Here is a 13,991-nt window from a genome sequence, read left to right on the forward strand (position 1 = left end):
GAGAACTGCACATGAAAAATATAAGTACAAGTTTGATATGTACTGGAAATGGTAAGGACAACTAAAGGTCTACATACAAATCACAAAAGTTCTACCAAAATCTAGAGAAATAAAGGCAGTGCATCTCAGAAGAACAGCAAAACAAGTCTTGGTTTCCTTAGTTCCTTGCTTTTCCTTCTTTTGCCTTGACATGAATAATGTCCCGTTACCTGCTGTGGTGACTTCAGAGAAATAAAACTGAGGAAGAAGAGTAAATCTTTAGCAGTATAAATGAAATATGGCTATCATTAATCTTAGGCATCATTAACAAAAGCCAAGAACCAAATATATTTATTACAGCCATTTTCCATTTTTCTGATTTTGTATTTCCAGCATCCATTTTTATAGTTATGCTTAGAATATAACTTCGTATCCTAATCACTAACATAAATCAAATGTCATGGATGTCCTTAAATATTCAAAAAGGCTTTTAATAGGTACTAAGCATTTTAGATATAGAATCAGAGAAATGTAGGTCTGGAAGAGATTTCAAAAGGTCACCTAAGCCCATCTCTCTGCATACAGGCAATATGAAATATACTAAAGTCCATCCCTGAGAGATGTTTGCTAAACCTCTTCTTAAAATTTCTATAATGAAACTTTAACAACTCCCATGGGAAGCATATTTTAGTGTTTCACTACCCTTATAGTCGGAAAATTCATCTTACCTATCTTTGCTACAAATATAGGCTAGTTATGAGGATATTAAGAGAAACTTCCCAATTATAATGATCATGAAGTACCTCCAAGACTACCTAGAGAAGCCATTATAATTTTCAAAGACATTCTGGTGTCTGATACACATACAATTATTTAGTTATAAAACTGAAATCAGAATTTCTTTATATGGATTCAATTTGACTTTAAACTCTTAAATTAACAGGATGTAGATGTAAAGCTGATGTCAACTGACAATCCTGGATTATGTGGTATACTTTCAAATTAATAGTTAAAAATCCAGTACAAAAAAAATCACATCATTTATAAGAAAGACTTTCTTGCATTTTAAACACAGGGATGGTGCTCTGTATTCTACTCCAATGCAAAGCTTTGACTTTGAACAAATCACATAATCTCTCTCTGTCTCTGTTTCATCTTTAAAAGGATGATAACATTCATATCAAAGGTTTTGTGAGGACTACTATATAGAAAATATTTTAAATGCTAACATGATGGGTGCTGTTTGTTTACAGATTCACCAGATGATACAGAAGTATGGCATGTCTATAAGCAAATTTGACAGGAGACAAAGCACAAAAGAGCAAATAAGATAGCACTTCTCCAAAAAGATATTTTGGTATTAGCTTTTAAACCAATTTAAATTGATTTCTGTTTGTTGATAGCATCTCATTTCTGTTCATAAACAGTACATGACATGCTGAATTTAAGATAAAAATAGATTCATTTCAATATCAGGTGAAGTACAAAAGCCACAGATGTGGTACAGTCTGCAACTGTGTTAAAGATACCATAAAGTTAAATTGCTCTATTTCAGTGCTTCCTGAAATCACGGCATTTTGACTCCTGATTACCAATTATTTAGAATGCTAACTTTAGAATAGTCAAGTTAAGATACAACAAAACTGAGATACCATTTCATGGTTCATTTAATCATGCATGAAAAGGCAAATGTTATGTTCTCTCCTAAGTGTTTATACCTTCAACCAAATCTCATCTAAATTCAGGCTATATTTTTAAAGGTTTTAGCAGAAACCATATTCACATACTAAAGGCCTGAGGCAGCAAATGTCCTGGTTTCCATATAAAACTTTTTCTACTATGATAACACATTTTTTGTCATAGGATTTTTGCAATAATTTTCCCTAATCGTATTTTAAAAATAAATAAATGATGCAGTAAGATTTCAAATAGAATTAACCTGAGATGTGTGAAACTGTCTCAATTACAAATATAGTACAGAAGACCTAGGGCCTGATCCTGCAATGGTTATAAGCATCCTACAACAGCCATTTGTCAGTGATAAAGAAGAGTGAATACTGGTGGTGCAAGATTCTGCTGGATCAGGCCTTAAGTGTAAGTGCATTATACAGCACATTATAAGGTGACATCTCAAAATAAAACACTGTGTTTTTATGTAATGCAGAATTAACACATACAATTTACATAAAGAAATAATTTATTCTGAAATGCTCATTTTAGTCTCTGTTGAGACATCACCCATGTCTCATTAATAGAAGAGCAGCCACCTCACCTCAAGTACCAGAATATATAACAAGTTACAGCACAGCAAAAAAAATTCTACTTTAAGATAAAATCTAGTTCAGGTAAAATAATTTTGTTCAAGGTTTTACAGTTACACAGTTGTCTGTTTTTTGTGGAGCACAAAGAAAGTTTAAATTGTTACACCATAACTATCTATGCACATTATGTGACCACAGAAATGTTAATCATTACTTCAGAAAATGAACCATCAGTTCTATTCATGCAGAAAAGCAGGCTGGGAAAGCTTGTTCAGCAGAAACCATAGTACTGTGAATTTCACAGCCACATGATTAATTATTGTGTTAGAAGGACTAACAAATACTAAAACTGAATTACTTTTTTGCATAAATAATACCAATTCTTCCCTGATGTAGTTTAGTCAGTCTGTAATCCATAAACAATTCATAAAGCAATATGACTGTATCATCTCTATCTGTAATGCTCATGATTTCAAGACAAGCAATGTTTAAAGGGATGCTAATTAAATATGATAAACATACTGTACAAACATAATTGCAGTAGCAATTTTGTTCCAAGCTGTCAGTTAGGCATTCCTCCAAAATATTACTGGTGAAGACAAAGTATACTATCAAATATGGCTTCCAGAACAAGGACCTTCTAGCAAGAATCAAACCTATTTACAAAAGATAAAAACAACAAATAAAATCAACACCCAGTCTTTTAAAGTTTCATTTGAAACAAAATTTCTAAATAGCTGCTGTATATAATACATCAATTGCATTTATTTTTTAATGTACTTAAACAGAAGTCACCAGGTAAGAGCCAGAATGACGTTTAGGACTCTCAGTTCTGCTGGAGTCTGTATTTTCAGTCTTCGAGTCATGTTTCTTTGTGCTGTTATTTATTGGCGTTGGTATTTGTGATGGCCGAGAAGAACTGTTGTCTGCACTACTCTTCCTGGGACTTGGACTGTAGTTGAAAGGAGTCACTCTTGCTGCAACAGTACTGCTGGGGGAGTTATGTTTGCTTGAGCTACTGGAACTGAATGGTGTACGCTCGCTAACAGTACTTTCATTATTTTCTGGTGCAGGAACAGGATTATTCTTTACAGATTTTGTTTCCGTTCCTTTCTTGGCTGGACTGTCTATCTGAAAGAAAGAGTTTGGACAATTTTCTAAACCAATGGTATGAACAGGAACACTTCCATTCCCTGGATTTTGTTTATCATTAATCTCTTTAGAATCTTTATCATTCATACTCCCTTTCTCTGAAACACTGTCAATAACAGGGGGAATATTTCCAGTTGGGGATCTTCCAGATCGAGGATTATTAATAGGGCAGTCCTCTATCCTCACCCACACGTCCTCTGTCTTAGAGACAGCCGGTGCCATCTGATAAATTAGAGTTTTGGAATCAGAGTCATTTGTTGCACCTGAGGAAGAATACTGAGGATCATTCATTATTTGAGGAATTTCATTTTCTTTTATTTTTCTCCAAGTACCTTTTGCTGGTGCTTGACTTTCTTTACTTTGTTTGTGTCTAGAAACAGAACTTCCATGTTGCTTTTCATCTTTACTTTTTTCCTTTTCACTGGATTCTGAAGAAGCTGACAGAATTGAGGAAGAACTTCCAGTTCTTCGCCAAGTGCTTACATGAGGAAGTGATGAGGAATGCTTGCTATGTTCACACTTCCATGTTCCTGATCTACTGATTGGCAATCTAGATGGACTCTCAGAATGAGAACGAGCTATGTCATGACGTTTTGCTGGTCTCCCATCAAATTCTACAGAAGGACTCAGATTAGGGGGTAAATTTTGCCAACCACTAGTCTGGCCAGTTAAATGCGTGGATAAAGACATATCAGGAAGAGATGGACTTAAAACTGGAGTCTGTATTTGGGACCTAGTGGGAGATCCTGACCTGTAAGGAGACAGAGATTCAAATGAAGCAAACTCTTCTAATTTCTGTCTTAGAGTTGGACTCGAAGCTTCTTTAATAAAAGTTGACTGACGAACCAGAACAGGTCTTTCGGTTCTGTCAGATTCACTTCCGCTAGATTTTGTGGATGACATTCTGGATAGTTCAGCCTTTTTTTTTGATCCACCACTATTGAGAATTTGGTTTAATCCTTTTGATGCTTCAAACTCACTTCTGGGAATGCCACTGGTACTCTTAGGTAAGGCAGTTTGCTTTGTAAGGTTTTGCTGGCTCATCTGCCTGCCTGGTGCTGTATACAACATTCTTCCTGAACTTGAAGATTTAGTTGAAGCTGTACTAGGAGATGATGTCCTCGGCAACTGAGACAGTTTGTTGGGAGGACTTATACCATTTCTTCCTAGGGAAACTGAGTTTTGGCAGGGAGATTGCAGAGGCCTGCTTAATGGCTGCTGTTGAGGTCTAGGAGTGGAGTCTCTAGATCCTGATCTAGAAGGTCCTTTACTTGATCCACTCTGTTGAGATGGTTGCCTAGTTACAGGAGCTGACTCGGGTTTCACTGATGACTTGACTCCTCTTGGAGAAATAATGGAACTTCGGCCTTCACTGAGACTCTTGGAGTTTGTGTTTTTTAGTGGGGGACCTTTTTTGGAAACAGGACTAGTATTTGAGGAACTATTTCGAACTCCCGGAATATGAATCATTGTCCTACCACGTGAAACTGAAGTCATACTTGTTTGTTGTGGTTGCTTTAACTGGCTTGAAACTTCTGAATTGGAGCAAGCTTTTCCTGTAATTATACTTTTATATACTTTTTTTCCTCCTTTGATTCCCTTACTTTCAGATTCTACTTTTTTAGACTCCAATGTACTCTTCTCCCCTAGCTTAAGAATTCTTGGACCTTTATTACTAGTAAAAGGCTTTTCTTCTTGGTCTGGGGTAAGATGAAATGGTGACCCTAGAGAAATACCAGATTTTAATGAAAGAATAGAGTCAGAGTCTGATGAAGCTTGTCTAGCCAGTGATGCAGCAGCCGCAGCTTGATGCAAGCTACTAACTATAGAATTTGCACCTTCTTGTATAGCTTTCCAATCAAAGTTCTCTGAATCAGGTGAGAAACCATGTTCTGAATCCGGCCTCTGTATCTTTCTCAAATCCAGTGTCAAATCTTCTGCCAATATATCACCCATATTTCTGGAATTTTTTTCATTTTCACTCATTACTTTTGAGGGTTTTTTCTTTTTAGGCATAGCAGAACTAATGCACTCCTGCAACAGATCGTCTTCTGAGTCAATACTAAGAGAACTCAGAGAACTATTTCTAGAGAAACATACAGGAGTATCTTCAACATGAAATGATTTAGGTGCATAACCAGAAGTCTGTGGTCTATTTGATTCTACCTGTGAATCAGGAGCCTCAGTTTGTTTTGCAGGTTCACTTTCTTTGTTTTTGTTTTCTTGATCAATATCACTGAGAGAACTAAGAGATGAATTGCGAGAAAAACATACAGGTGTGTTCTCAATAGCAAAATTCTGCATTTTCTCATCTGTAGCTGCTCCTCTTTCTGGAATATCTTTAGTTGACTGAGAGAAAGTTTTAGGTTGGCTTCTGCCTGTTGGGTATTTTTTACAAACTTGTGTCCTATTACTTGGTTGCTGATTTGAAGACTGTTCTGTATTAGTGCAGTCTTCAGTTTCTGTTTCCTTTGCTTTTCCTTTTTGCAATTCTGCCTTCTCCCTTGAAAGGTCAATGTCATCATCATCAAAATCTAAAGAACTTAGGGAATCATTCCGTGAAAAACAATAAGGAGTTCCCTCAATAGGTGTGTAATGATGAGGGGAATCAAATGAAAAGCTTCCTTTTACACGCTCTTCATTATTTGGAAGTTTGTCATTAAAATATCTTGAATTATTTTGAAGAGTCTGTTTCTTTGTGTCTCTGTTCTCTGAATAGCTTCTTTCATTATTAATATTGCTTTTAGGCTCTGTGTTTTTTCTTACACGTGCTCTATATTCATTATTTTGAGGAATGGGCTTTACTGGTGATGTTGGCTTCTTTTTATCACATTCTGACTGATTTTTGTTACTTACAGATAAAGATGATTGTTGAATTTGATCCATTAACTTCTTCACTCTAAAAGGTTTGTGACTTTTTCCTTTTGGCATAGCTGAGTTAATACATTCGGCCAGAATATCACCCTCTTCTGTTTTGTCATAATCCAGTCCTGGGACAGTCCTAGTTGAGCTTTTTGCTCTCCGAGCATCATCTGTACTTATACCTTCTGTGCCTCTCTTTTCAAAGTCCCCTGACTCTGCCCTTGTACCCACATTCTCTACATTGGCGAACTCATTCGGTAGCAATTCTATTGTGAGGTCACTCAAAGATGTAGCTGTTGAGAAATTTATTGGTGTATCCTCAACAAAATATACCCATGGCATATCATCTCCAGGTGTAAAACTCACATGCTTTGGGGATTGCAATCCAGTTTGTGAAGGCAAAAGTTTGTAAACTGGCAGTTTTGGCTTCCTGGTTACAGGAGGAGGTATTTTTGAAGCAGATGCTTGAGAAGGCTTTTTGGCTTTACATGAAGATTTTGTTGGCATTGCAGAAATAATACATTCTTCCAATATTTCAATATCATCATCATCATCGGAATGATCCATAATGTCTTTTTCTGCTTCAGTAGGCTTCTCTGCTTTCTTCTCTCGGTTATGCTTTATATCATCTGGCTGTTCAGGTTCTGCTTCATTTCCATGTTCATTTTCATGTACAGGAGGCATTCTTAACTCTACATCTTTCTGTATAAATGGTTCATCAAGACTCAGACCACTTAGGCTAGAAGAGCAAGAAAATCCATCTGGTGTACTTTCTGTGGCAAAATGTAATAATGTATCGGCATCTGGCAGTACCTGAACTCTTTGAACAGCTTCATTTATAGCTACCTGTCTAGGACCAGATGCTCTCTTTTCTGTATTAGGTACTTTGCCTTTAGTAACTTCCCTCTTTACTTGAGCTCCTTGAGCAGGGGGTGGAGTTTTACTTCTGCTTGGAGGCATTGTTTGTCCAGGGCTATCTGGAAGATCACTGGGACTTATAATACCACTTACCATTCCACTGCAAGGCTCACTTTGAACTGAACTAGCAATTGAATGGCTTTCAAAACTATCCAGGGAACTTACAGAAGTACATCTGCTAAACATGAGTGGAGTCTCCTGCACATAATGTTCTGGTGGACTTTTAGGAGTGTGTGCACCGTTCTTTGAGGGAGATTTGGCACCTGAAGAAAAATCAACAGCTTTATGTCTAGAAGAGTCAGGAGATAAACTAGGAGTCTGAAGTCTACTAGATTTTGTTCTGATGTGCTGAGATGCTGATGCAACTTCACTTACTGCACCTTCTGTAGACAGAATCTCATTGTTTTCCTTTAATTCTGATATCTGTAATGTGTTGTTAGCATCCGTCACATGTGTGGATTGATCACATCCTATTTCATCTTCAGCCGATGACAAAGATGACAAAGAGCTACACCTTGAAAAACATATTGGTGTATCTTCCACACAGTAAGTTTGTATAGTTTCCTGATTAATAGAGGGAGTCTTACAGGAGGCAGTCTTTTGAGCATGACTGCTTCTACTCTGTGCAGAACTTGGGTAAAGCTGATTCTGTCTCTCTGAATTACCTGAAGGGGTTGATATGTTCCCACAGCTTGAGGAAATATGGTCAGTTTTAGTGCTTTGCACTGATGAACTGTTTGAAAAAGTAAAAGATGGGTTCTGAGAAGAGGGAGGAACTTCTGTTGAATATTTTAGACTATAATCAATAGGCTGTTCAACATGATGTTCCTCTTCATTGTACTTTATGCTGTAATTGGTTGGTCTGTCTTCTTCCTCTTTGTGCTGTTCCTCCTCAGAGTAGCGGTCACTATAGTTGGTTAGCTTATCATTGTCATAATCATCAACCTGGCGCAAGGACTGGTTTACTTTCTGATTCATTCCAAGAGCTGAGCCTACTCTGCCCTGCTCTGAACCATTGGATCCTCTTGATCTAAAAGAAACACACTCTTGCTGTCCAAAAGGTGACTGATATTTCACGTGCTTATCATCTCCACTTTCAGTGTACATGGAATAAGTTGCATTTTGGCTCCTTAACTGCCTTTGTTCATTTTGTTTTATTTCATCATCTATTATATGCTTAGGCCTTGCCCATCTTTCATTTTGAGAGGGACTTTGGCTTCCAGAATTTAACTGTTCATCCGAATATTTAAGACTATAATTAATAGGAGTGTCTAGCTCTTCGTCATTGTCTTCCATATGATTTGCACTATGTATCTTGTGTGCCAAGTCAGCTGGGTATTGACCATAACTACGAAATTTACTTTCATCATCTTCCGAGTAAGATTCAATGGAAGGTTTCATTTGGCCTCTTCTACCATAGCCATCACTACTGCCGACACTATTTAAACTATCATTTGAAGCTCTCTTGTATTCCATTTTTGTATAAAGCATAGGACATGTCCTGTTTGAATTCTCAGATTTAGGAAAGTATGTATTTGAGTGAGTATGGGCAGCAGCTGTTCTTGGGACATTTCTGTCTTCTGTCAAACAGTGCATTTCAGAAGTGGAACAAGAATTTCTGTCGGCTTGTGGAATATGCATGCTTGTTACTTCTTCTATAACTTTGGCAATCTGAGCTGCAGCAGTAATCTGCATTCCTATTCTCTTAGAGGAGTTTCCAGTATTCTCTGTAGCTGGATGATAGCTATTTAAACCTACTGCTCCATCCCTATCGAGACTTCTGTCTTTCTCAGATCGAGAGTTTTCTATGTTTCCTCTACTAGAGGAAGAGGAGCCAGGCAATACTGTAGCATTTAAATATGGTGAAAGTACAGTCATATGACCAGCATTAAAACTCTCTGATCTGGAATTCTCATCATCATGCTGACTGGAATCCAAAACATACTCATTGTATATATTTTGCTTATGTCTCTGCTTATTATGGTGAGATGCTTTTGGGCTTAAATTATCTATGTTGTCAAAAGTCTCTGATAAATGCTGAGTATCTAATTCTGCTTCCAGTGCCTTTTGTTTTCTAACATGAAGAGATGGTAAGCTTGATCCCAGAGACATGATGTTGGCATCCTTATATTTTGCTGGCTTATTTGCCATCAGGTTTCTTAGAGCTGCAGCACTGCCCATTGCTATCATTTTGTGTTTTGAGTGAATGAGATTTTTGAGCATGCTCACTGCTCCCATGTCCCACAGCGCCTCCTGATCTTTTGCATTTCGTGCAGAAAGATTCCACAGGGTCCCACATGCATTACTGACTATTGTCAAACTGTGTGACTTCAAATGCTGTAACAAGGTTTGTAAGCAGCTGTTCTCTCGTAAGATTTGCCTGGTATTGAGTGATTGAAAACAAAAATGAGTAAGTGGCATTTCAAAAGGATAAGAGACAAAGCAAAACAAAAACCTGTTATGCTATAGGTAAGTTAAATCCATAGTAATGATAATTATGAATTCTTCAGTGCAAATTTATATTATTTTTTCATCTGAATGTTAATCAAATCCTATACAAATACGAACAGTTTGCTCCCACACTATCCTTTCCATATAAACCGTTCCAGGTGGTTTCCTATGGCTGATAATAACTGCTTTAACAAGCAGCATATATTAATTCTTCTGCATATACCTGTTATCTAAATTAAATACTTGCCTTATCAAATCCATTAAAAAATGAATGCTTAATTACTATACTTAAAACATGCATTCATATTAAGACTTAGTCATACGAACTATTAAACATACTTTTGGTACCACTACTGATTCCCAGAAAAATAGAAAATATATTCACCTGTGGTCCTCATTAGTAGCAATTAAGCTAGAAACATTTCTTAATATTCCTCCTCCACTTTCTATGATGGCTAAAGTGTTTGTTTGGCTCCGGTATGTCAGTGTACCAACTAGAAATGCAAGAGCACCATCAACAGCACATATATCACCTTTGTTCTCAGTACAGTGTGCTGACAAATTCCATAAGGCACTCAAAATGCTTTTTAGGGTGGATTCCTAGAACAATAAAATGACAGAATTAGGGAGTTTTCAGCTATTGATCATAAACCCTCAGAAGTATGTAAGTTAGCTTCAAGGAGGCAGTGTAAAACTTGTTTTTCTAGCTCTCATGGATGCAAAGATAGCTTTGAAAATGTGAACCAAGAATAACCTGAAGAAATAATTCCTGCTGAACCTGCACACAGTCTAAAAATAGAGCTCAGAGGCGCAAACTGCTTCACTTATTCTAATCCAGATTTGCAAATAACAGAATTCATCCACCATGGAATTTAGCTTTTGTCCAGTTCGCTGCAGAATTTGATTTCTGATTGGCATGAAATCTCTATTGTGTTGTATGTTGATGACCAATGTTTTGCTTTCTGTTTTACTGCATATGCCACTATTTCTCTAGCTTTTCTTCACAAATGAGAATTAAGTGTGTTTCGGGCTCTGCTTTCTGTGCTGATAAACCAGAGGCAAGCAGCAGTGCATACATAACTACTTTTGTTTGCTTCTCTCTCCTTCCCTCAGCTATGGATTTGCTATTGCTTGCCAGAAAGTTTCAGAAGTATGCACCACAATACTTGTCAGCTGCCATAACAGTAAAAAGTATGTAGATTAGCTGGCAGGGGACACTGGGATGGACTATAATCCTGTTGGGATATCAAGTAGACATCTCTAGAATGACAAATTCACAAAATCAGAAGATGGTTTTATTAAAACTCCAAAATTATATTGGAACAGCACAGCTCATGAAACTGAAGAGTGAAAGCTATCAACCCTTGTAAATAAAATTACAGAAACACTAGTAGTTCTCAGATGTCATTGCTGTGTTGTGATCTGCTGCCCAGTTAACTCAAAGCAATTCTCTTCCTCAAAGGAAAGTACCTGAAACACCGCAAATATTTGACTAACTGCTTATATCAAAAAAGGATAACAATATTGGTATTTTGAGTAACATTAATGCAATATCTCAAAAATTTCTCATAATCATTTATATATACCTTCTTAACTTCTAAAGCACATGCCATCAATGCTTTCACACTTCCAACTTCACGGAGAGTCTTTTTACTGTTTACATCTGCTCGCCAGGACAAATTCCTTAAAACACTTGCAATGACCTGCAAAGCATGAAAGAAAAATAACGTAACTCAAAACAGCTATTCCTTTAGTGGTGTGCTTGTTTTGGCTGAGAAGGGGTTAATTCTCCTCACAACGGTGGGGTACCTTTCCACCTTCCTGCGCTCTGCCTCATCAGCAGGAGGCTCGGAGGGGCGGGGCCATGGCTGGGGCGGCTGACCCCGACTGGGCAATGGCATGTTCATTCCATACCATGTGACACCATGACCAGTATATTAAGGGGGGGCAGTTTGCGGCTCGGGGAGGTGGGTCGGTGGGCAGTGAGTGGCTGCGTCGGGTGCGGTTTGTTTTGGTGGGTCATCCCACTCCCTCCCTGCCACCCCCGGGTTTCGCGATTCTCGTTGTTTTCCTTTCCATTGCATTTTTGTTGTTGTTTCTTTTCTTATTTTAATTATTAAACTGTTCTTATCTCAACCCATGAGCATTACCCTTCTGATTCTCTCCGCCATCTACCGGTGGGGGAGTGAGCGAGCGACTGTGTGGGGCTGAGCTGCCACTAAACCACGACAGTCTTTTTGGCGCCCAATGTGGGGCTCAGAGGGTTGGAGATAATAACAGCTGCTGGTCACAGCACCATGTTCTCGTTTTTGCAGTTTGTGTTAAAGATTGGTGTTGGTTTGTTGAGTCTGCTGTGTTCTGCTGTGATTAGTAACATTTTGCCTGCAAGATTTGTTATATAAACATTCGTTTTCAGCTTTATCTGGTATTTGGGGTTTTTGCTGAAACCGTTACTGTACTTTACATACCACCTTGTTGAGGCAATTAGCAATTATACCTCCTCCTCAGAGAGATTTTATATGGAGGAAATACAGAATAGTACCTTTGCAACTTTCTTCTATGAGGTCTCTGCCTCTATTACAACCACCTTTTTGTATCTTGAACATCCTTGGGTGGTTAAGGTGCACTTATTGTTAGTTTTTGGGCATGTTGTTTTGGTTTTGACTAAGCAACTTAAGAATATCACCCAGAAATCTGCCCCAAGGCTTGATAGCTATGAGTGGCAGAGCATGTGGGATAGCATGGGCAAATACCTAGGGCAGTGGGCACCCCCAGTGTTTTGGAGTTTCACCCCCGAACAAGTGCAGAATCCTGAAAAACTAGTAGAATATTTGGAGAAAGTATGTTGTTGTGCTGGGAACTCCAGAGAGACACAGATAACTGCAACATGCTGGGGCCTGGCCCATGCATACCGAGCTCTGCTCAAGAGTATTCAGTGCTCCCAAGGGGAAGAGAATGTCTCTGGATTGAAAGGCAAAGTGACAGGCACTACGGCCACTCCAACCGCCAGGACAAGCACTGTGGCTACTCAAACCCCCATGACAAGTACTGGAGCTGACTCAGAGAATCAACCCGTGCCAGTATGAGCTGTCCCCATACACAACAAAAAATATTGCAAGCAGACATCAACTCGTTTAGAACAGGGTGATGAAAAAGCAGGGCCGTCACGAAGAGAGGAGGAAGAAGTCATAAATGAAATAGAAACTACCCGATCCCTGTCCTTGAGCGAGTTGCGAGATATGCGAAAAGATTATAGCTGTCGTTCAGGTGAGCACATTGTCACCTGGCTGCTCCGATGCTAGGGTAACGGGGCCAGTAGCCTGGAACTAGAGGGAAAAGAAGCCAAAAAACTGGGATCCCTTTCTGGGGAAGGGGGCGTTGACAAAGCAATTGGAAAAAACCCACAAGCCCTCCGCCTCTGGAGGCGACTCCTGTCCGGAGTGAGAGAAAGGTATCCCTTCAAAGAAGATGTTACCTATCGCCTAGGACAATGGACAACTATGGAGAAAGGCATCCAGTATCTAAGGGAATTAGCTGTGCTTGAGATGACTTATGGTGACCTGGACGATCAACGGTCATCCAAAGATCCGTATGAAGCCAAGTGCACACGACCCATGTGGCGGAATTTTGTACGGAGTGCACCATCCTCGTATGCAAACTCATTGACAGTAATGTCCTGGAGAGAGGATGAGGCACCAACAGTGGCGGTGGTGATTGATAGACTCCGGGATTACGAAACAAATATCTCTTCCTCGCTCGTCTCTGCTGTGGAGAAACTATCCCGAGGTCCAGCAACTCAAAGAAGATAGGTCCTGCTCCCCACCTGTATGTAGTAGTGTCTCAGCTGTTGGGAATAGGTGTCCTTTTGCTCAAAGGAGAGGACACACACCACGGGCCACCCTATGTTTCTACCTGCGTGACCACAGAGAGGACATGATGAGGTGGGATGGGCAGCCTGCCTCGACCCTAGAGGCACGGGTATGTGAACTGCAAGGAAGAACAATCACTCAGGGAGGTTCTTCCAGGAAAGCTGCTGCTCCAGTTTCCAGTGAGCAAGTCCCCAGACAGAGGAGTAGAAGCACTGATTTTATTTCTGAGCTTAATAGAGAGACTCTTGAGTCACATTTACAGGAAGTGAGTTGTGACTGCCATGATCAGGACTAGAGGGGCCCTGCCTCCAGCCAGGTGGAGGAAAGGGATAACCGGGTTTACTGGACTGTGTGGATCCGATGGCCTGGCACATCCGACCCACAGGAGTATAAAGCTTTAGTGGACACTGGTGCACAGTGCACCCTACTGCCATCAAAATATATAGGGGCAGAACTGATCAACATTGCTGGAGTGACGGGGGGATCCCAAGAGCTAACT

General features: G+C 39.2%; 1 protein-coding gene across 1 annotated transcript; it reads right to left on the reverse strand.

Annotated features, from left to right (window-relative positions):
• Positions 1 to 2,109: 2,109 nt before the first annotated feature.
• LOC142049419 (adenomatous polyposis coli protein-like) lies at positions 2,110 to 11,317 on the reverse strand. The gene is made up of 3 exons (XM_075077116.1): positions 11,210 to 11,317; positions 10,009 to 10,223; positions 2,110 to 9,552 (listed from the first exon to the last, which is right to left on the reverse strand). The coding sequence occupies exons 1-3, from the start codon at positions 11,234 to 11,236 to the stop codon at positions 3,021 to 3,023; spliced, it is 6,774 nt and encodes a 2,257-aa protein (XP_074933217.1). The 5' UTR covers positions 11,237 to 11,317; the 3' UTR covers positions 2,110 to 3,020.
• Positions 11,318 to 13,991: the final 2,674 nt, after the last annotated feature.

This window comes from Phalacrocorax aristotelis, chromosome W (assembly GCF_949628215.1).
Source record: "Phalacrocorax aristotelis chromosome W, bGulAri2.1, whole genome shotgun sequence".
Classification (NCBI taxonomy): Eukaryota; Metazoa; Chordata; class Aves; order Suliformes; family Phalacrocoracidae; genus Phalacrocorax; species Phalacrocorax aristotelis.

Coding starts and splice junctions, on each gene's coding strand:
- LOC142049419 (XM_075077116.1), bottom strand. CDS start 11,236: ATGGCATGTGCTTTAGAAGTTAAGAAG. Junction 10,224..11,209: donor GTGCTTTAGAAGTTAAGAAG/GTATATATAAAT, acceptor TTATTGTTCTAG/GAATCCACCCTAAAAAGCAT. Junction 9,553..10,008: donor GCTACTAATGAGGACCACAG/GTGAATATATTT, acceptor ACTCAATACCAG/GCAAATCTTACGAGAGAACA.